This window comes from Schistocerca serialis, chromosome 4, assembly GCF_023864345.2.
Source record: "Schistocerca serialis cubense isolate TAMUIC-IGC-003099 chromosome 4, iqSchSeri2.2, whole genome shotgun sequence".
NCBI classification, from domain to species: domain Eukaryota; kingdom Metazoa; phylum Arthropoda; class Insecta; order Orthoptera; family Acrididae; genus Schistocerca; species Schistocerca serialis.
This window is the reverse complement of record NC_064641.1, coordinates 4387806-4411885: the sequence shown is the minus strand read 5'-3', so window position 1 is coordinate 4411885 and position 24080 is coordinate 4387806. Positions and strand designations below refer to the sequence as shown.

The following is a 24080-nucleotide window of genomic DNA, read 5'->3' as shown; positions in this document are numbered from 1 at the left end:
TCCCCACCATGTGAATGATGTCATTAGTTTTTCCTGTGCTATCACATTGCTTACAAATCTGCTCAAAACTTGCTACAAATTCAGCTATGTGAAATAGAATGATAATTATGGAGATCAGTTCTGCTGCCTGTTTTTGGGACAAATGTGATAGACCCCAAGTAATTTACATGTAATATATTGACTGTATTTTAATGAACTGCCATAAAAACATACCTTAAAGTCATTCAATGTAACATTCATTATTATTTTTCATAAATGTTACATTCAAGAAACAAAAAGTAATTTAGGTTTGGGGCTTATTGACCCCAGTGGTACTCACTGAAAAAAAAAAATTAATATTTTGTAAATACAAAACATCATTGGATACAGTTGACTCAGAGGGAGAAAGTGTTATATTTTCAAAGTAATAGCTTTGGAAACAAGGGAGGTACATATTTTCAAGGTGCTTGTGAGGTCATATTGACGCCAGTGGTATTAGGAGGGTTAAGGAGAACATTGTGCTGTTATTCAGGCATGTTACTGACAAAGTTCCTTTTCATTTCTGAAAATATGTGGACCTCCAACTTACTTTTTTTTTTTTTTAGTTTCAGCATGTAGTCAGAAATACCAGGTGTAGTTTTCTGTACCACATGGCAACCAACTATTGTACAAAAGTGTTTGAAGAAAGAAATACTGAAGTTGATGGTTTTGATGTCACTTTTGTTTTTGAGAGTTTGAGCCTGGTACATTTCAAAGTGTGACCTCATAAAGATATTACACATGCTTCTTCAGGAGTTAATTTACTACATCTTTATATTCAGTTATCAGTGCAGATGGACATGTTCATATAAGCCCTGGTTCATATCTTTGTTTTGTACTGCATGTCTATTCACACTAAACTCTATTTGCAGGCTATGAGCCATCATCATCTTGCACACAAGGTGATTCATTGCACTCCCTGATTTATAGAATGCACACAACTTCCAACCTGTACAATGTGCTTGGGAACACAAATGATTGTCCTTCAGCAGAGCTGAGTAGCTAGCTGGGCCATGTCAGAGACAATTTTATTCTCGGCGCACCTATTAGGTTGTCTCAGGGCATTGCAGAGCCCGGTAACTCTGGACTGGCCAATATTGCAGTAGCAAGGTGCATTGCTTGTTGTTTGAGAAGACCAGGATTACATCCTCAGTTTCTTCCATCTGGTTTTGCAATCTAAATTGAACACTATAATATACATGGCATACAGTCTCATCAATAGGACTTCCAGATTCCAGCTCAAAGCACCTACTGTAATAGTCTAGACTCTAGAGGAAAGGTCGGGGATTTCTACTGGTAGACCAGTCACATCATGATGGTAAACTCATATGCTTGAGGACCACACACAGTGACACAGCAGCAGTACTAGTGAATGTTCACAAATGTGGAAGTTCTTGTATTGTATTGATTTATATAAAAGGGCGAATTCAGTTGACAAAATTGTTAAAATACAGAAAGGGTCACCGGCACTTAAGCTTGCAATTTATAACACTGCCGAAAGATACACTTAACATCATAAATACTAATCCTAGCTTTTGGAACTATGCACTCCTTCTTAATGGAGGAAAGAAGGATTAGCTGAGAAGGATCAGGAGGCGGGGGGGGGGGGGGGGGGGGGGGTGGCAAATCCCCTCAGGCCCTAGGTTGAGAGGGACAAAGCTGTTGTGAGGCTGATACAAGACAAAGATGCTAGGATTAATATTTTCTACTTTAAGTGTGGTTTGTATATCTTTGTGTACAATTTTGTGTGGGTGTGTGTGGGGAGGGGTTCTGTTCTTTTAAATACTGTGGATTTAGCCTTGATTGAAAAGCTGACATTATATTCCATAGCTATCAAGCTAAGTTCCTGAGGGACTTTTTGTACAGGTTTGTAGTTGTTGGCAGATCTGCCTATGTATCAGCAGTCCACAGCTCGTAGGCTAGTGGCTGGCGTTGCTGCCTTTGGATCACGGTGTCAGGGGATCGATTCTCGGCTGGGTTGGGGATTTTCTCTGCCCGGGAAGTGGCTGTTTGTGCTGTCCTCATCATTTCATCATCATTCAGGAATGTGACGAGACTGGACTGTGAAAAGATTGGGAATTTATATGTGCACTGATAACCATGTCATTGAGCACCAATCGTCATCAACATCATCATATATATCAGGATGTTGTTGTAGATGATTCAGAACAACACACACAATGTATGCAATACTAAATATATTATTAGTGATTTATTATTTTATTTTTCAGAAGTACAAATTAGTGCAGAGTTTTGCTAACCATTCTCATCGTGCTAGTATAAGATGTGTGACTACCTGTGGGAAGTTATTGGCATCTGGAGGTGCTGATGAAACTATCTACCTGTATGATCTACATACAAGGAAAGAGACGGGCATGTTGATGCATCACAATGGTAAGCTAAAAGTGAATTTTGTATTTGAGAGCTTGTGTTACATATGAGGTACACAAATTTGTTCAGAAAAAGAGCTAATGAAGCCCTTATGTAGTATATGTTTGTATAATTGTGTTAGATCAGAAGTTTTCTAACACATGCTCACTCTATATGCATCTTTTGCACTATGTTGTATTGAGCAGTTAATGTTGTAACTGAAATCTGTGCGAAATTCTACTGTACTTTTGTTAAATTATAGAAACTTTGGATCTTGATCTCATATGGGGCTAAGACTTATGTGGTGCTACACTTAGTCAGTCTGTTTGTGGACCCTGCAAACTTATAAAATAATAGTTTATCTTGATTATTATTATTAATCACAGGATGTATCAGCGAACTGTGGTATTTGATAAAATGACATCATGAAATTTTTTCATTATTTTAAACAATTTACAGCTAAAATTTCTTTAAAAAGATGAAATACTGAAGACTGACAAAAACAAAATCAGAAACCTTAACACTGAACTTCATAACACAATACTGTGTGGGGATGTAATGGAAGAAGAACCTAACCTAAGGATTCCTGCCAACAGCCCATTGTTATGCCAGCCCTGGCCTACTCCCAGTGTTACTGACAGTGACTACATCTATTGTTAGTAAGATCTATGCCTGCTATTACTGGTATATTCTGCAGAATTTGCTAGATTTCTGCATGATTTCTATAGCAAACTATAATTTGTATGATTCACACTTCTCATATTTTCTAATTAATTAAAGGTGGCTCTCTCTCAACATGCAGTCTCAATGACCTGCGTCTCCTTTCCAGGCTTCCAAAATGTATCCCGTTTCCCTCTCTAAGGAAGTAACTAACACTTTTGAAGCTAGGAGTAGTATTCTCTACTTTTAATGTGGCTTGTGGCAGTGCTGGAATTTTGTCTCCATTTTGTCTTCTTGTAATGTTACAAATTTCTCAAGGAAATGAACCATTTGATACAATTAAAATTGTTACGGCACATTTTTAAAAATTACAATTAATTCACTGCCAGGCATAAAGGGTATGTTCAGGCGCTATCTGCTACAGTGCATGTGGCTATTTACACCTCAACAGAATGTGACAGTGGTCCAAGGAGCGTCATCAATGTGGGCATTCCTGACAGTGGCAACACTGTTCTGTAATGCATTGCTTCAGCCGGCACTGCTGCAATTAGTACTTCACTAATTATACCATTACTCACATTTTCACTACCACTTGAATAGTGTTTCGTGCTTGCTCGGAGCTTGTTGTGTGGATGTCTAGAGAAATGTTCGCTGTACAGTTGGTAGAAAATAGCATTTACTATAGTGTTTACAATTTCCCACCACTCTTAAAGTGTTTGTTATTTATAATCAATATTCTTTATCTCCTCGTGCCTGCACAGGTTGTAGAATGGATTGTCAGAGGTCTGGGGAACCGACTATTCTGAATTTATATACTCCTTTGATTCTGTATAGGAACTAATGATGAGGGGCATGCCAGGTTTACAGATAAACAATGTCTCAACTTGATGAGACGTAGTGTGGAACATTTCAGAAAATTTTGTAAACCCACTAACACCTATTAGTTGAGTCCCAGTAGAAAAACTCAAGGGAAAGCAGCCAGAGGTGCACATCCCTCCTTTTCAAGACAGAAAATAATAATAATAATGATAATAATAATAATAATAATAATGGCATGTGACGAGGGCCTCCCGTCGGGTAGACCGCTCACCTGGTGCAAATCTTTCGATTTGACACCACTTCGGTGACTTGCGCGTTGATGGGGATGAAAAGATGATGATTAGGACAACACAACACCCAGACCCTGAGCGGAGAAAATCTCTGACCCAGCTGGGAATCGGACCCGGGCCCTTAGGATTGACAATCTGTCGCACTGACCACTCAGCTTTCGGGGGCGGACTTCAAGACAGAAATGCAATGGCAGAGCATGGTGCAATGAAAATTTTAAAAACCTGGTATATGGGACATACACAGGAAGACCACACATGCCCACACAGACAGCAAACACTATCACTATCAATACTCCTGAGATTGGTTGTTAAGATGGCTACTTACTCGGACTTCATTGCAAATTCCAGTACTGATTATGATCTGTATCTTGTACAGTTCACTTTTATGATGCAGCCACATATCTCGCTGTAAATCTTTTGAAAATCACAAGCAGTGATTACTTTGGCAGGCAAGATTACACCAGGCCATATCTAGAAGCTGATGTTTTGTGACACTGGTGTTGACTATAGATGAATTAACAAAGTACAATTTGTGCCCAGCTACACACGTTGCTGAAGTTTTGGCCAAAGCTGCAGCCAGTGGACTTACTTTGACTAAATAATGGAACTTCAGGAAAGATTCAATTTTAAGCAGTCATTTAGTATTTGTTTCTAGAAAATCTATGGCTCTATGTATGCAGTGCAGTCTGTACTTTGTGTGTGCTCATTTGGCAAGAGAATAAATAACCAAATATAACCGACGCATTTGTTCCCTGTTGAACACATATGATGAGCCCACGGAAAAAAACTGGATAAGTCACATTTTGTACACTTTTCAGCAGTGGAAATTTAAACTTTCAAGACTACAAAAAATACATAAAACATTCCAATTGAGTATAACCAATATAATTTTAATGCCAAATTTAGCAACTGTAGACAAAGTACAAAGGAAAACTACTGAAATTATATAATGAAAGAGACTAACCATGCAAAGAAAGTGTGTTTGCCACAAAAAGAATGTGATAAGTCCATCAATTTTTGGTAGGCTTTCAACCCTTTTGTGTTGTTTAGTTGGTCTAGGATTTTTCTTCTTTATGTAGTAGATTGTAATAGAAATTTCTTGTGTCTTGATCACATGTTTTTCATATGCTACTGGCAGGATCCCTGAAGATGTACCTTTAGAATTATTTATATGAAAAATAATCTTGATTTACAATACAAAAAGTTTTGTATTACAAAATGCTTACTATTATGCACTCAATGAGAGAGTAAGAATATGTTAGGTCCCTGGGGTTGAGACTCAGGCTCGACATCTATTTGTAGACAACCAGAATGTTTCAGATCTACTGGTGTCCAGGATCCATTGTAAGTAATCCTGTATTTGAACAGCTTATATTCATTCACAACAGAATGTCACTGAGTGGCCATGTCTTGAATAACACTCTGTTCTGTAAAATGCATTTAAAAGCGTTGCTATTTCTTGTTGAACAGTAATGACTTTGTAAGGCGTTGGATTTTCTCTTGTGGTGTCAAAAGCATTAACCCAGTCTTTTGGTAACCCTGCAATAGTTTTCTTTGTCATCAAACCAAAATGGAATTTTCTGTTAAATGTTTTCTGGTGTGTCTCATTGCAGCAGGAAGTTAAGGTTATTATTCTGTATATAACTAATGGGATTTTTTTTTACTTGTATTTCTTCTGGAAGATAAATTCCATCTGTCTTCCCCTTGCCATAGTTGCTCTTTCTCCCCACAAATGCAGCCGTGTGATTTATAACTGCAGCCTACTTTTCTTTGGATAGTTTCCGAGGCCACTTAGCATGCATGTCTCTTTTGTCTTTGGGAGACCTTCCAGTATCCCTCAGATGGCCTCTTGGCAAACAGGAATTTCACTAATGGTATCATTTCATCTGATTCTTACAATATATCAGAAAGAGCAATCTCTGATGTGGAATTGTCTTGCCTAGGCTTTCTAAGAGCAATTAATGTTGCAGAAATTAAGATGGTTACGTAGGAAGATTGATCATTCTAGTTACCTAGCAAATTAAAATTCTTGATAAGCTGTTCTCTTGAGGGGTCTGCAATGAGTATTTGCAGTCACTATCTAAGTCATGCTGCTCTAAGATCCGTACAAACATTACTCATTCTGCCATAATATTTTCTCTTCCTAGTTGATTAACAGACGACTTCTCACCTTCATCTTGTGATGATCCACACGTTTTAAAGATGCTAAAAGGACAACACTATTATCACACTTCAAACTAAGTGCTATTACTATAAGGAAAGACCAAAAAGTAATAAACTCAACCAATCATGCTTCTATTCACAACCCAACTGACCTAACAGGGGTAATATGAACAGCGGAAGAAAATCCTGGACATGCCTTGTTCTTTCTGTGAGAAGACCAACTTACAACATTCTTTCTGTTACTACTAAAAGTGGAACCCTTTGTATCTTGGTGACTTCCCACATTATTTGAAAGTCATTTTAACTATATTGTAGAACCGGCAGCTGGCCATCAGAATATGCTATAAACTAATTCCCTAATTAAATGGACTTATCCCGTTTTTTCCATGGGCTCTTCATATAAGGTATGCTAACTAGTATCTGGTCAAGTTTTATTACTTGCAGCATCAGTTGACCAGTTGTGACAACAGGTGCATTCTGTGTGGAACACTGACATCTAAGATGTCATCCACCACCTCTGCGATTATATACCCGCACAGTTGCAGGCTTACATGATAGATCAGACTATAAAAGATACATGTCTACGACAATCTGCTTGTGGATGTATTAACATGTGATTCTGATTATTTGGATACAACTTAATTTAGGTAGACCATTGTTTAGGGAAGCTCAATTATCAGTATCCAGTAGTTTGTGCTGAGATATTAACTCCATAATTTAATACCTAGATATTTTTCGTAAAGATTTATGTGGATAAACACATGGTGTTGTTTCTGGACCATTGTACAGGGAAATAGATTTATATTTCCACTTGTTCAAATTAATTACTGTTACAGCACATATGAATAAGATTGGGACTATGGAATGATACTGAAAATTCTGTGGAATATTTATTTATGTATGTAAAGCACTTTAAATTTCTAATATCTACATAATTTTGTTTTACATTTGACAATAGGTACTGTACATTGCCTCGAATTTACTCCAAATGGCTCACATTTGCTTAGTGGCAGTGAGGATGGCAATTTGGCTGTCTGTAGGACAGGGAACTGGCAGCTAGAAAAAGTGTGGGGTGCTGCACACAAAGGATCAGGTAAGGAGAAGTTTAGCTTATAGTGTTTATTTAGTTCATGACAAGTTGGCAAGACGAGGTAAAAGTTTGTTATCTTTCTAAATATAAGTATTGTAACATACAGTACAGTTGAAAAATTTTATTTTGATGTTTTATTATGTCCTTCCTTTCTCTTGGAATGCATGCCTCCATTGTGATATTTTCTTATATTCATTTTCGTATGGAGGCCTTGTTGATGGGATTTCATAAATTTCTCATTCTGCTTGTGAGTGATATAGTAAACCAAAATGTGGCTCTCTATTAACCCAAGTATCTCTCCTATTTGTGATTTGAGTCATTACTGCAAGTGTCTGACAGAACTCATAGCATATTTTTTGCCTTCTTAGAAACTGGATTCTTAGACTTTTGAAAGAGATCCTTCCAATGATGCACGTCATTGTTGTTTTAGCATTTCACACTGGAGTTTCGTGGCGTAACTTTGATGTTGCTACTCTTACTGAATAAATGTGTTATAATGTATGCAACTATTCTTCAGCTCGTCTTTCTCTTTTGTTAGCTATGTTTCACAAAGATCCCAGAGAGAGAAAACATTCTGAAAGAATTTGACTAGATTTTTGTAAATGACTCTCAACTTTCCTGCAGTGTCATTTATGGACTTGAATTCACGGCAGATAATAACACTCAAATATTTGATTTATTGTTTGTAGTGTTGTTAAGTAATATGGGATCTTGTTTGTTCTTGCAATTTATGCTTCTTTTTATAGTATGGTGCTTATCTTTTTTGGTACTAAGTGTGGAGAAACTGTAAGACAGCCACATTAAGCAATAGCTCATGACAATGCTACCATCATTAGCGTAATTGTATTTTCTGTGAAATATATGAGACCTTTGAAGACATTTATATACATCATAAATTGTGGTGGTTGTGTGACAGTTTCTTGAGACACCCTCAACATTACTTCGCTTCATACCTCTCCACATTTAGGAAGATATACTGTGTTCTGTTTGTTAGGGGATTCTCTGTCCTGCCATGTACAACTTCAAATATTCTATGTAACTGAAGTGACACAGTAGTTAGGACAATTGATTCAGACTAGGGACAACCACGGTACTATACCTCAGACAGCTGTCAAGGATTAAGTATTATTCTGAATTGTTTACAGCAAATGGTGGAGTTGTTCCTTTGAAAATGGCACAGCGATTTCCTTTCTATCCTCCTTAAACTGGAGCTTGTGCTCCATGTTTAATGATTGTATTGTCAATGAGACAGAAAACTCTAATCTTCCTTGCATTATTTCCTGAGAATCCTTGTGTTCCAGAATTTATGAAAGATATCTGCAGTCATATCGTCAAACCTTCTGGGTACTGTGATCAAAGTCTCCAAATTATCACTGGATGCTAGCACAAAATGTGTTTAGTAGCATTATAATAAGCTCTGTAGCAAATGCCTGCAATGTTTCTCTGAAACTGGAACAACTGGTGACATTGCAATTACTTCAGTGACCTTTAAGGGAAGAGTTTGTCACATTAACATTGAGATCATTATTGGCACTCATTAATTGCTCTTTCTGTTGTTTGAATTGACTGGATACTTTCTTGAAACATTACTCAATAGAATTATGTTGCAGTATGAGGATCCAGACATAGTCCGCAACCTATTTGATAAAGACACAGTCCGCAACCTATTTTTGTGGGTTTTTAGACTTCTCCATAATTGCATCCAACCATTGAGTTTGTCATAGCTATTAGTCTGTCATCATAAAAACATGTTTGCACTACAAAAATAGAAGTAGTGAGTAGTTTTGCAGTTCAGTGTTCCTGGAAGTTTGAAACTGAACCATTGCTTCATAGAAATGGTTCCATTGTGTTGAGAAGGCTGTCTGTTTAAAGTGTTTTAGGGGTGAAACACAGCTACGAGGACAGATCCTGATCAGCTCAACCTTTTCTTTGCTTGGAACTTTACACTGAGTGTGAGATTTGTGATAAATGCAAGCTGAGTGTGGGACCAATGCCGAAGAGTGCTCTTTGTAAAACCAAACTGGGATTTCATCTGGACCTGGTGGCTGTTTATTTTCAGTTCTTTCAGCTGCCTTTCAATGTTAGGGGCACCTATTCCAGTGTCCTCCATGTGGGAGATGGTGTGGCAGTCAAGCGATGGTACATCTGCACAGTCCTCGTCAATGAATGATTTTTATTTTTTTTCCCCCCTTTTGCTCTCTTCTGTTGCCTCACTAGATTGTCCTAATAGTGACCGAATGGAAGCCATCAGCCGACTCAGAAATTTTATTTGTGATCAGAATTTTATAGCATTCTTGGCAAGATCTTTTGGTAACGTATGACAGTGAAAGTAGTATTCTTCATGCAACAGTCTTCTTAAAGACACACAAATATCTACTAACTTTTGACTGTTGACATTTCTGTGTTCTTTTTTGAACTCCGAGTGTAACAGTCTGTTTTCTCAGCATTTTCTAAATTTTGTTGTTAAATCTTGATAGATCTTTTACATACATAGTCCACTTACTCAACACATACTTCTCCATAATGTAATTTACAATCAGTTTAGACTTTGCCCATAATTATTCTACAGCCATTATATTGGAACTAAATGATGTCAATTTATTGTCTAAGTAGAATGTTAATAACTGGATGTGTGCTCTTTCCAGCATAAAAACTTGCCTAGTCTTCTTGATGGGTTTTTTGACCTTAGCTGGCAACATCCTGTTCCCATACTAACACAGTTGATAAGGTCAGGCCTATTTGTAGCTGCTGCTATTGTTCTAATCAGTCTAAAGATTGGTTTGGTTCAGCTTTTCATGCTAGTCTATCCTCTGCAAGCTTCTTTATCTGTGCATAACTACTACAGTCACCATCCATTTCAACTTGCTTATTGTAATCTTGCAGGTTTCAGTGTAATTGATTAATGGTGTGCATCTGGGTGTTCTGCTGAGTTACAGTTTCCATTTATGCACAATATTTTGACAGCCAACTCAGCTGGCTTATTCACGTTCTGCGAGTTTTGCTGTTATGTGTACACTCTGCCAGGAGTCCAGCGTGTACACATAGCAGCAAAAATCGCAGAACCTGAAAAAGGTAGCTATTCAAGCCTTTGTCTTCCTCTACAGATGTTGCCCTTCCATTACCAAATTGACAATTCTTTGATATCTCAGGATGTTTCGTATCAACCAATCCATTCTTATTGTATAGTTCTGTCATAAATTTATTTTTTCCTGAATTTGATTCGATATCTTCACATTTGTTATTTGATCTACCCACTTAATCTTTAGTATTGTTGTATAGCAACACATTTCTAAAGTCCCTATTCTCTTCGTGTATCAGCTGCTTTTCATCTATGTTTCAACTTACATTCAAGTCGGCAGTGGTAATAAATTCCTCTTTTTCAGAAATTATTTTCTTGCTGTTGTATTCTTTGTTTTATATCCTCCCCCCACTTTGTTTGTTATTGATTATTGGTTGACTGTTACCGACGACTGTGCTGCTAAAGCGGAGTTATTGAACGCAGTTTTCCGAAATTCCTTCACCAGGGAAGACGAATGGAATATTCCAGAGTTTGAAACATGAACAGCTGCTAGCATGAGTTAGAAGTAGATACCTTAGGGGTTGCGAAGCAACTCAAATCGCTTGATACGGGCAAGTCTTCAGGTCCAGATTGTATACCGATTAGGTTCCTTTCAGATTACGCTGATACAATAGCTCCCTACTTAGCAATCATATACAACCGCTCGCTCACCGATAGATCTGTACCTACAGATTGGAAAATTGCGCAGGTCGCACCAGTGTTTAAGAAGGATAGTAGGAGTAATCCATCGAACTACAGACCTATATCATTGACGTCGGTTTGCAGTAGGGTTTTGGAGCATATACTGTATTCAAACATTATGAATCAGCTCGAAGGGAACGATCTATTGATACGTAATCAGCATGGTTTCAGGAAACACCGTTCTTGTGCAACCCAGCTAGCTCTTTATTCGCACGAAGTAATGGCTGCTATCGACAGGGGATCTCAAGTTGATTCCGTATTTCTAGATTTCCGGAAAGCTTTTGACACTGTTCCTCACAAGCGACTTCTAATCAAGCTGCGGGCCTATGGGGTATCGTCTCAGTTGTGCAACTAGATTCGTGATTTCCTGTCAGGAAGGTCGCAGTTCGTAGTGATAGACGGCAAATCATTGAGTAAAACTGATGTGATATCTGGTGTTCCCCAGGGAAGAGTCTTGGGACCTCTGCTGTTCCTGATCTATATAAATGACTTGGGTGACAATCTGAGCAGTTCTCTTAGGTTGTTCGCAGAGGATGATGTAATTTACCGTCTAGTAAGGTCATCCGAAGACCAGTATCAGTTGCAAAGCGATTTAGAAAAGATTGCTGTATGGTGTGGCAGGTGGCAGTTGATGCTAAATAACGAAAAGTGTGAGGTGATCCACATGAGTTCCAAAAGAAATCCATTGGAATTCAATTATTCGATAAATAGTACAATTCTCAAGGCTGTCAATTCAACTAAGTACCTGGGTGTAAAAATTACGAACAACTTCAGTTGGAAAGACCACATAGATAATATTGTGGGGAAGGCAAGCCAAAGGTTGTGTTTCATTGGCAGGACACTTAGAAGATGCAACAAGTCCACTAAAGAGACAGCTTACACTACACTCGTTTGTCCTCTGTTAGAATATTGCTGCGCGGTGTGGGATCCTTAACAGGTGGGATTGATGGAGGACATCGAAAGGGTGCAAAAAAGGGCAGCTCGTTTTGTATTATCACGTAATAGGGGAGAGAGTGTAGCAGATATGATACGCGAGTTGGGATGGAAGTCATTATAGCAAAGACGTTTTTCATCACGGCGAGATCTATTTATGAAATTTCAGTCACCAACTTTCTCTTCCGAATGCGAAAATATTTTGTTGAACCCAACCTACATAGGTAGGAATGATCATCAAAATAAAATAAGAGAAATCAGAGCTCGAACAGAAAGGTTCGTTTTTCCCGCGCGCTGTTCGGGAGTGGAATGGTAGGGAGATAGTATGATTGTGGTTGATGAACCCTCTGCCAAGCACTTAAATGTGAATTGCAGAGTAATCATGTAGATGTAGATTTTTCTATCCAAATAGCAAAACACACTACTACTTTAGTGTGTCAATTCCTAATATAATTCCCTCGAGATCACAAAGATTTAATTTGACATTTCATGACCCTAGTTTTACTTTTGTTGGTGTGTTCTTTTTATAATTATATTTCAAGACACTATCCATTCTTATAATCTCTTTTCAAGACACTATTCATTCTTTTCAACTGGTCTCCAAAGTCCTTTGCTATTTCTGACGGAATCAGTATGTCATCGGCAAACTTCAAAGCTTTTATTTCTTGTCCCTGAACTGTAATTCCCTTTCCAAATTTCTCTGTGGTATCCTAATCAGCTTGCTCAGTGTACAAACTGAATAACACTGGGGATAGGTTACAACCTTCTCTTGCTCCCATCTCAACCACTGCTTCCCTTACATACCCCTAGACTCTTATAGTTGCACTCTGGTTTGTGTGCAAGTTTTAGATAACCTTTTGCACCCTGTATTTTATCACAGCTACCTTCAAAATTCCAGTCTAGTCCAGTCAGTGCTCTCAAAAGCTTTCTCTAAATCTACAAAAGCTGCAAATGTTAAGTTTGCTATTCTCTAACCTATCTTCTAGCATAAGTTGTTGGGTCAGTATTGCCTTGGGTGTACCTACATTTCTCCAGAATCCAAGCTGCTCTCACCCAAGTTCAGTATCTACCAGTTTTTCCATTCTCTTTCGTATCAGTATTTTGCAACCATGACTTATTAAACTGATGGTTTGGCAGTATTCACACCAGATAGCATTTGTCTTCTTTGGGATTGGAGTGATTACATTCTTCTTGAAATTTGTGGGTTTTTCGTCTTCTTTCCAGTTGGCTCTTTCAGTGCTGTGTCAAATTCTTAACTGAATTAACAGCTGAATCAAAGGAAAGTTCTTTCCTCAATTAGGTGGTTTTTTGGTGTGGAAAATCATGCCAAGTCAGATATTGCAACTCACTGAACATACTGAGGATTGTTTCAAACAGGTTAAGATAACTGGAATTACCTTTATTGATGTAACAGCTGCCTACAACACTATCAACGAAAACACTACAAACTCTACTATAAACTACAACACTGTTCAACTAGAAAAATTGAAGAAAATTTACCAGCACACCAATTATTATCAGCAAACATTCCTCATAGGCACTCTCCTGCAGAATAGAAGAGTCCAGGTCTTTCTGCATTATAAATAGAGTAAAGGACACATACAAAAGAATGGCTTACCTCAAGGCAGTATACTTGTTCCAGAGCCTTTTTATACTGTACAAAAGATCAGGCCATTACAAAACAGTCTAGTCATTTCATCTATGCTAATATTACATCAAGGCTTCCAAAGGGAAGACATTTGAAGAGAGAGCAAATGAGGACTTGTACAGCTAGACAGAACCTATCACAGCATCCATTAAGAAGAGACGATTGTTATTTTATGGTCATCTCATAAGGATGGGTGGTGACTGACTAACAAAAAGAATACGGAGTTTCATCCAATCTAAGAAAACAAGGCTGAGATGGTTTGAAGAATGTGAAAAAGGTCTTAGGCAGACTGGTATCTCAGAGAGAGAAATTCCTGACAGGAACAAATTTAGAAGATTGGTGAACAACTACCAAGGTTTTACAATGGAATCAACATCGAAAAGATGGAGAGGACTTTTGTCCAAAGAGCATAAACGGGCACGTCTCATGTGGCTCAAAAGATACTGGCAGGAAGTCAAAGCTGGAACAAGAACAAGACATACACTAAAATGAAATTGGTTGTTACCATGCAGCCTATAGAGGTTTCTCTAAATAAATAAACTCTCAACAACACTCAGGAATCTTCTACTTTTCAAAGAAAATTTCATAGTCCCCCCCCCCCCCCCCCCCCTTCGTATTACATCATACTTATTTAGGGAGTTGATGTCCAGACACTAAGTTTCAAATCCTGCCTATATGGAGAAAATCGAAGACAGCCATCTCAGTTGTCCCATTGTGACAGAATTAAAAACCGAAACAGAATGCACCTTAGCTCTTGAGGACCAGCACCTCCAAGTTACCAGGAGGCACACGTGATGCATGAAATGAAATTTGTTGTGGCAAGGGCCTCCTGTTGGGTAGACCGGTCGCCTGGTGCAAGTCTTTTGAGGTGATGCCACTTCGGCGAATTGCGTGTCGATGGGGATGATATGATGATGAAAACAACACAACACCCAGTCTCTGAGCTGAGAAAATCTCCGACCCAGCCGGGAATCAAACCCGGGCCCCTTTGCATAGCATTCCGTCACGCTGACCACTCAGCTATCAAGGTGGACACATGATACATAAAAGATACTGACTGTTTCCTATAGATCTCATATCCATGTCTTGGCCCCTTTCATGTTATTGTTGCTCTCTAGACTAACATTCTACACACACACACACACACACACACACACACACACGGACCCTTTGTCTCTGAACTCTGCCTCTCCCAGTGCCCACCAAAAACTCTTCAAAAACATCATACATTTTCACACTAGCTGTTGCCATCCTTACCCACTTACCCATACCTTTTCAGGTTTGAGTGCCAGATGTTAGAACAAATCATGGGAAATAACTGTAGGTACCAGGGAGGCTCCATCCAATGCCAGCTTTATTATGAACTGCATGAAAGAGGCATTTCTCAGTTCCCAGCCACTGTGCCACATGGCATTATACAAATTCATTAATTGTATGTTAGTGGTGTAGACTTGGAATAAAGAACCTCACATACCCTTTCTTCTAAAGTCCTTTTTTCCAATTGAAATCTGTCTGGTGCTTCTCCAAATCACATTGCACTTTCCTAGATGTTGATCTCCATCTCATCATAGTTCGCATTCAAACTTTGCTAAACATCAGAGCAACAATATATGAACTTTACTATTGTCTCCCTTTTTGTACCAAACTAAGTCATCCATAATATCGAAGTAATTGTGGCAAATGTGTGTGTTGCTTCAGCACCAAATCCCTCAGCACGTATGACTGTAACCTTTTCCAGGCTTACCTCTTATGCATCTAACAGATTGACCTAATGAAGGGGTGGGGGTGGGGGGGGGGGGGACTTTTATCTGTTCACACCATCAAAAGAATATGCTAAGTCAAAAAATATTTCCAGTGGTAAAACTGTAATTTCTTATGTATCGTTTTTGGTGGGCTATATCATTTGGTAAGGTAAATATAAACCGTTCAGTTACCAGTCCTCTTTTAAATCAAAACTATTTGCTACTGAGAATGTTTTGTGTACTAAGTGTTTATAAATTATTTTGTACATGATCTTGGAGAAAAAAAGCTACTGCTAATAGGTAGATTGATTGGTAATTCTTTGCTGTTTTAGCTCTTTCATTGTGAACTGATTTGAAACAGCATGGTTTAGTATATTGGGGGAAAATACTGCTATGAAATCATTTATTGTATAAGTAACTTAGTAATTTTCTTAGCTGAACTGAACAATTTTTTTATAATTTTGCTATTGATTTCTTCATAACCATTTGGAAATATATTTTTAAGAGAGTTGATAACAATGAAAACATCATTTGGAGATGTAGTATGTAGTTTTAATTTATCAAAAATGCTCTAAATGTTTTTCTTAGAAACTGAAATCTATCTATTAAGGAAATGATTATACATAAATCATATACCGCTGACAGAACAAATGTTATGAAATGTGTGCAATTTTGAGGCTATATTTGATCAGTTTATTATTTACTTTTAAAGAACGTTCCTAATTTTCCTGTCCAGTATCATTTTGGTGGAGGACTGTATTTTTTTTTAATTTTTTAAATTTTTTACTTTTTGTAATGCATAAATTTTATTGCTGGGATGATTACACTAAGACCTTAACAGTACAATTATTAAAGTGATTTAACCCTGCCAATTCAGGTTAATTTTTGTGATAATACTTTTCAAAGTAGCCTATGACTACATCATACAATACATTACACTTTTCGTTAACACCAGTTCTCCTGTGGCCATCTTTCCAGGATGTATTTCATACAATTCTTGCACCTTGATATTAAATGTCAGTCATTCCTTCCAATGTGATGTTTTATGTTTTACTTTATTCATTTCCTCCATCCACCCAGGAACCCTATAACTTCCTCTGACATCTCTCTCTCTCTCTCTCTCTCTCTCTCTCTCTCTCTCTCTCTCTCTCTCTCTCTCTCTCTCTCTCTCTCTCACATATGCTTTTATACTTTATTTGTGTAATTTTATTCACTTTGCTTCTTGTATTATTCTTTTTCTCTGTATCCATCTTTATATCTCACTTTGTTTATTCCTTCCATCATTAATACTTATACTTGCTAATTTACTATATTTGGCCCTCTCCCCTCCCTGCTCCCACTGACACATTTTTCATAGTATTTGTCTCCTTTCAACTTATACAGGGTGAACAACATAAAACCAAACCCATAACATAACATCTGCAGAATCAGTTGATTTTGTTGGAATGAAGTTTTATGAATGATACACAATTTAAGTGTTGCATTTATTAACATTGTTGTTACAAAAGATGTTCGAAATGACAGCTCTGGGCATCAATGCACTTTTGTGCTCTGCAGGTTCTATTAGAAGTCATCAGACAAAAGATTCTGTTATCAATTGTATTCATTTCGCATTGAATGTTCACATTCAGTTCATCAGTACTGTGGGAATGAGATGTATACATTTTTTCCTGTAATTAGCCCCAAGGGGGGGGGGGGGGGGGAAGAGAGAGAGAGAGAGAGAGAGAGAGAGAGAGAGAGAGAGAGAGAGAGAGAGAGAGAGAGCAGACAACCCAGGCAAATGTAGAGGCCACTATACACTGCTCTCAACTTGTTCATTTGTGAAAAGTGCATAATTGTGATTCATTGAAATGTCTGATGTGTGAAACGCTGCTCCATCTTGTTGGAAAAAGCAGTATCTTTTTCATTGTCAGTCAATTGTGCATAGAGTTATTCAAAAATTGTCTATTGACAGACCAGTCAAAAAAATACTGATCACACTGTTACATAGCATGGTGGATTCTTCCCATCTGTTATGTTTTTTCTACTCCCAAAAATAGCTTTTTATTTAGTTATATCTAAAAAGAAAGATGATGAAACTTACCAAACAAAAGCGCTGGCAGGTCGATAGACACACAAACAAACACAAACATACACACAAAATTCAAGCTTTCGCAACAAACTGTTGCCTCATCAGGAAAGAGGGAAGGGGAGGGAAAGACGAAAGGATGTGGGTTTTAAGGGAGAGGGTAAGGAGTCATTCCAATCCCGAGAGCGGAAAGACTTACCTTAGGGGGAAAAAAGGACGGGTATACACTCGCACACACACACACACATATTTAAATATGTCTGTTTGTGTCTGTATACGTGCGGATGGACATGCGTGCGTGCGCGAGTGCACACCCGTCCCTCCCTCCCCCCAAGGCAAGTCCCCCCGCTCCCGGGACCGGAACGACTCCCCACCCTCCCCCTTAAAACCCACCTCATTTCGTCCCTCCCTCTCCCTCCCTCTTTCCTGATGAGGCAACAGTTTGTTGCGAAAGCTTGAACTTTGTGTGTATGCATGTGTCCGTCTGTGCTTCCATCAACCCGCCAGCGCCTTCGTATGGCAAGTCACATCATCTTTGTTTTTTATATATATATATATATATATATATATATATATATATATATATATATATATAATAGAGGGAAACATTCCACGTGGGAAAAATATATCTAAAAAGAAAGATGATGAAACTTACCAAACAAAAGCGCTGGCAGGTCGATAGACACACAAACAAACACAAACATACACACAAAATTCCAGCTTTCGCAACCAATGGTTGCCCCGTCAGGAAAGAGGGAAGGAGAAGGAAAGACAAAAGGATATGGGCTCTAAGGGAGAGGGCAAGGAGTCACTCCAATCCCGGGAGCGGAAAGACCCACCCTAGGGGGAAAAAAGGACAGGTACACACTCGCACACACACACACATCCATCCACACATACACAGACACAAGCAGACATTTGTAAAGGCAAAGAGTTTGGGCAGAGATGTCAGTCGGGGCAGATGTACAGAGGCAAAGATGAAGTTGAAAGACAGGTGAGGTATGAGCGGCGGCAAATTGAAATTAGAAATTAGCGGAGATTGAGGCCTGGCGGATAGCGAGAAGAAAGGATATGCTGAAGGGCAAGTTCCCATCTCCGGAGTTCTGACAGGTTGGTGTTAGTTATCTGGATACTTCCCACACAGGTTGGTGTTAGTTACCTGGATACTTCCCACTGACACCAACCTGTCAGAACTCCGGAGATGGGAACTTGCCCTTCAGCATATCCTTTCTTCTCGCTATCCGCCAGGCCTCAATCTCCGCTAATTTCTAATTTCAATTTGCCGCCGCTCATACCTCACCTGTCTTTCAACTTCATCTTTGCCTCTGTACATCTGCCCCGACTGACATCTCTGCCCAAACTCTTTGCCTTTACAAATGTCTGCTTGTGTCTGTGTATGTGTGGATGGATGTGTGTGTGTGTGCGAGTGTGTACCTGTCCTTTTTTCCCCCTAGGGTGGGTCTTTCCGCTCCCGGGATTGGAGTGACTCCTTGCCCTCTCCCTTAGAGCCCATATCCTTTTGTCTTTCCTTCTCCTTCCCTCTTTCCTGACGGGGCAACCATTGGTTGCGAAAGCTGGAATTTTGTGTGTATGTTTGTGTTTGTTTGTGTGTCTATCGACCTGCCAGCGCTTTTGTTTGGTAAGTTTCATCATCTTTCTTTTTAGATATATTTTTCCCACGTGGAATGTTTCCCTCTATTATATATATATATATATATATATATATATATATATAAAAAAAACAAAGATGATGTGACTTGCCATACGAAGGCGCTGGCGGGTTGATGGAAGCACAGACGGACACATGCATACACACAAAGTTCAAGCTTTCGCAACAAACTGTTGCCTCATCAGGAAAGAGGGAGGGAGAGGGAGGGACGAAATGAGGTGGGTTTTAAGGGGGAGGGTGGGGAGTCGTTCCGGTCCCGGGAGCGGGGGGACTTGCCTTGGGGGGAGGGAGGGACGGGTGTGCACTCGCGCACGCACGCATGTCCATCCGCACGTATACAGACACAAACAGACATATTTAAATATGTGTGTGTGTGTGTGCGAGTGTATACCCGTCCTTTTTTCCCCCTAAGGTAAGTCTTTCCGCTCTCGGGATTGGAATGACTCCTTACCCTCTCCCTTAAAACCCACATCCTTTCGTCTTTCCCTCCCCTTCCCTCTTTCCTGATGAGGCAACAGTTTGTTGCGAAAGCTTGAATTTTGTGTGTATGTTTGTGTTTGTTTGTGTGTCTATCGACCTGCCAGCGCTTTTGTTTGGTAAGTTTCATCATCTTTATATATCTAAAAAGATATATTTTTCCCACGTGGAATGTTTCCCTCTATTATATTCATATCATTAATTTTTATTTAGTTATTTTGACTAAGTTTTAACTTATTTTCAATACATTTATCTATTGGCGTGAAACACTTACATAAAAATCTCAAGTTCTTATTTAGACTTGATTTAACTTGAGTTTGTTGTTCAGGGTATCGTTTTCGTTGTTCAGGTTATCGTGTTCGTTGTTCTGTTTACAGTGATGTAATTAACTTTTATTAGGGCATTCGTAGTTAGAAAATGCAGTAAACTGTTGTGAGTGCTACAGTTCACAAACATGCAGATCCTTATGAGCTTATCAGTATATTTCAGAAATGTGACCCACACCATTAGTAGCTAAGCATTCTGACTTTCCAGTAACATATTTTAAATTACCTAGAACTAATTAGCTTCCTAAATAATTGAACTTGAAGTTCTAAGTCACTAACAAGTTTCACTGCAGATTTTGTCTCAATCACTGTTAGATTCTGACTTTCAACTGCTTACTTTTGTTACCTGAACTTTTCTGTACAAAATGACTTACAGCATTTACACTAATTTGCTATATGGTGCATACATGTAAACAAGGGGATCCACAGCCCTGTGAATAACAATTCCATGTATTTTTCTAAATTTCTGACCACTTTCTGTAATCCAAAGTCACATTAGTACTTGTAGTTTACCCTAAAAAAAATCTGGCCTATCTGGTTTTCAAAGCATAACATGGTTCGCAAAATAAAAAATGGAGACCTTCAGGTTTGAATGTCAGCAATATAAGGAATAGATAGATTGCTACTTACCGTGAAGATGACACGTTAAGTTGCAGACAGGCACACCTAAAACACAGTTACACATTAGCTTTCGCTCACAGCCTTCATCAGTAAAGTAAAACACACACACACACACACACACACACACACACACACACACACACACACACACACACACACACACACACATGAAAGGTGCATTCTGGTCTGAGCTGCTGGAGATGGTGTGCATGAGGTGTGCTTGCTTGTGAAAATGAATGTGTATGTGTTTACTTTTCTGATGAAGGCTGTGGCCAAAAGGTGATGTGTAAGGGGCTTTTAGTTATGCCTGTCTGCAACTTAAGATGTCTTCCTTACAGTAAGCAGCAATCTATCTTTTCCTTAGATTGCTGATAGTTTACAGAATAAGTTTATTCGTATGCATGTCTATAAGTAGTTGGATGTCACCCAAAATAAGCAGTTTGCTGTTCAAAAGCCCACGAGTAAGACCTATGTCAGGTGCACTCTTAATGTTGACTCACTCCACAGTCATGCACATTCTGTACATGAAAATATGCACACCAACATCTGCGAAACTTGAGAACTTTAGTGATGTTTGAGTGATTACTGTAACCTAAATTAATGAACGTTTTATAAGGGACAATCGAAAAGTTCTCCCATTTGAGAACATTGCTACAGTGTATATGCAACATAGCACAACTCCAATGTGGGTATATAAGCACCATCATGTACACAAGAGACTATTTGTCGCTTTTCTGCTTTGTGAGCAGGAAATGTAGTAGTGTGAACCATGGTGACATTATTGCCAAATACATCCAAATGGGACCAATGTGCTCTTATTCTTTTCTTGGCTGCTGAAGGACAAACACCAGTAGACATCCATCGGAAAATGGAGGTGTATGGGGAAGCATGCGTGTCGAAAACCACCCTTATTGAATGGTGCACCAAGTTCCATGTTGCTTCGTGATAACACATGTCCCCACATCATAAATGATGTCCGAAGTTAAACCGACTCAAATGGGAGACATTCAAGCACCCTTCCTATAGGCCTCATCTCTCCCTATGTAACTCTAATGTGTTCAGTCCCTTAGAGAAGGCTTTTACAGGTTGACGATTTATGTCTGAAGCAGATGTGCAGCAGACAGTTACAGACCTCTTCATACATAGGGATACAATGTTTTACCAAATAAGTATCTTGACCCTGGTACATCAGTGGGATGATTGGCTCAGTATTAATGGAGATTTTGTCTGATTGACATACCAATTCTAGACTGTATGGCCATTGAAGGGAAGCTTTTTGATCACCCTTATAAATTAACTTTGATGTGATTAATGAGTAACGTGGAAAGTCACTGTCGACAAAACGAGTGACTGTAGGGCAAGGTGATACTCACTGTAGACTGAATTAGTGGAACTACTGCATTGCATTCCTTTTTATTAAATTAGTTCAAAACAATATTGGTTAAGAACTACAAAGATTTTGTGTAAACATGATGTGCGTTTTGTACCACAATAGAATAATTAAGTTTGCCACTGGATTGAGAATGTTAGGTATTGTAGGTGCTGATCTGGTTTAGTGCACTAATAAATTTTCATAGTGACAAACTGGTCACGATTCTTAATATCTTAGTGAAGAATAAATGTGTGTTTAATGCAGTGTAAATTATGGTGTTGTGCACATTTCTTAGTAAATACCATCACATACTTATTTAGACCTTCAGAGCATGGGGATCAGGAGTTGTGCTACCGGGGAGAGACTACGGGAACCCGGTAAGAATCATTACACCACACCACAGTTACCACACACGGCACACCAAATACCAATTTTCACTTTGTGAAGTGGATGGACAAATATCTTGTGAGGATTCCTCACCATCCAATACATCGTGTTCTGTGGATTAACATAGCTTGATAAATGAAATCGTGCATCAACTGACATTAAATAAAGTATCGGGTCTGCCTATACAGCAGCAGTATTTCCGAGAAGTGAATGGCAATAATCAGTTTGTTTCTGTTTGTCCGTTTCCTTCCATTGTGCAGTTCTAAAGCAATATTAGATTAGATTAGATTAGATTAATACTAGTTCCATGGATCATGAATACGATATTTTGTAATGATGTGGAACGAGTCGAATTTTCCAATACATGACATAATTAGGTTAATTTAACAACATACATAAGTTAATATAACAACTTTATTTTTTTGTGTTTTTTGTTTTTCTTTATTTTTTTTATTTTATTTATTTATTTATTTTTTTTATTTTTTAATATTTTTGTTTTTTTTCTTTTTTTTCTTAATTTATATCTAAAAATTCCTCTATGGAGTAGGAGTTGTCATTCAGAAATTCTTTTAATTTCTTCTTAAATACTTGTTGGTTATCTGTCAGACTTTTGATACTATTTGGTAAGTGACCAAAGACTTTAGTGCCAGTATAATTCACCCCTTTCTGTGCCATAGTTAGATTTAATCTTGAATAGTGAAGATCGTCCTTTCTCCTAGTATTGTAGTTATGCACACTGCTATTACTTTTGAATTGGGTTTGGTTGTTAATAACAAATTTCATAAGAGAGCATATATACTGAGAAGCTACTGTGAATATCCCTAGATCCTTAAATAAATGTCTGCAGGATGATCTTGGGTGGACTCCAGCTATTATTCTGATTACACGCTTTTGTGCAATAAATACTTTATTCCTCAGTGATGAATTACCCCAAAATATTATGCCATATGAAAGCAATGAGTGAAAATAGGCGTAGTAAGCTAATTTACTAAGATGTTTATCACCAAAATTTGCAATGACCTTTATTGCATAAGTAGCTGTACTCAAATGTTTCAGCAGATCATCAATGTGTTTCTTCCAATTTAATCTCTCATCAATGGACATACCTAAAAATTTGGAATATTCAACCTTAGCTATATGCTTCTGATTAAGGTCTATATTTATTAATGGCGTCATACCATTCACTGTACGGAACTGTATGTACTGTGTCTTATCAAAATTCAGTGAGAGTCCGTTTACAAGGAACCACTTAGTAATTTTCTGAAAGACAGTATTGACAATTTCATCAGTTAATTCTTGTTTCTCAGGTGTGATTACTATACTTGTATCATCAGCGAAGAGAACTAACTTTGCCTCTTCATGAATATAGAATGGCAAGTCATTAATATATAATAAGAACAACAAAGGACCCAAGACTGACCCTTGTGGAACCCCATTCTTGACAGTTCCCCAGTTTGAGGAATGTGCTGATCTTTGCATGTTACGAGAACTACTTATTTCAACTTTCTGCACTCTTCCAGTTAGGTACGAATTAAACCATTTGTGCACTGTCCCACTCATGCCACAATACTTGAGCTTGTCTAGCAGAATTTCATGATTTACACAATCAAAAGCCTTTGAGAGATCACAAAAAATCCCAATGGGTGGTGTTCGGTTATTCAGATCAT

The 24080-nt window shown here is 38.3% G+C and overlaps 1 protein-coding gene across 1 annotated transcript in view; it reads left to right on the top strand.

Annotated features, from left to right (window-relative positions):
* Positions 1 to 24080, top strand: part of LOC126473722 (p21-activated protein kinase-interacting protein 1-like) — a 58510-nt gene that overhangs the window by 14971 nt on the left and 19459 nt on the right. Inside the window, exons 2-3 of the mRNA XM_050100969.1 lie at positions 2250 to 2412; positions 7279 to 7413. Coding sequence (XP_049956926.1) covers positions 2250 to 2412; positions 7279 to 7413 — 298 coding nt within the window. The remainder of the gene's footprint in view (positions 1 to 2249; positions 2413 to 7278; positions 7414 to 24080) is intronic.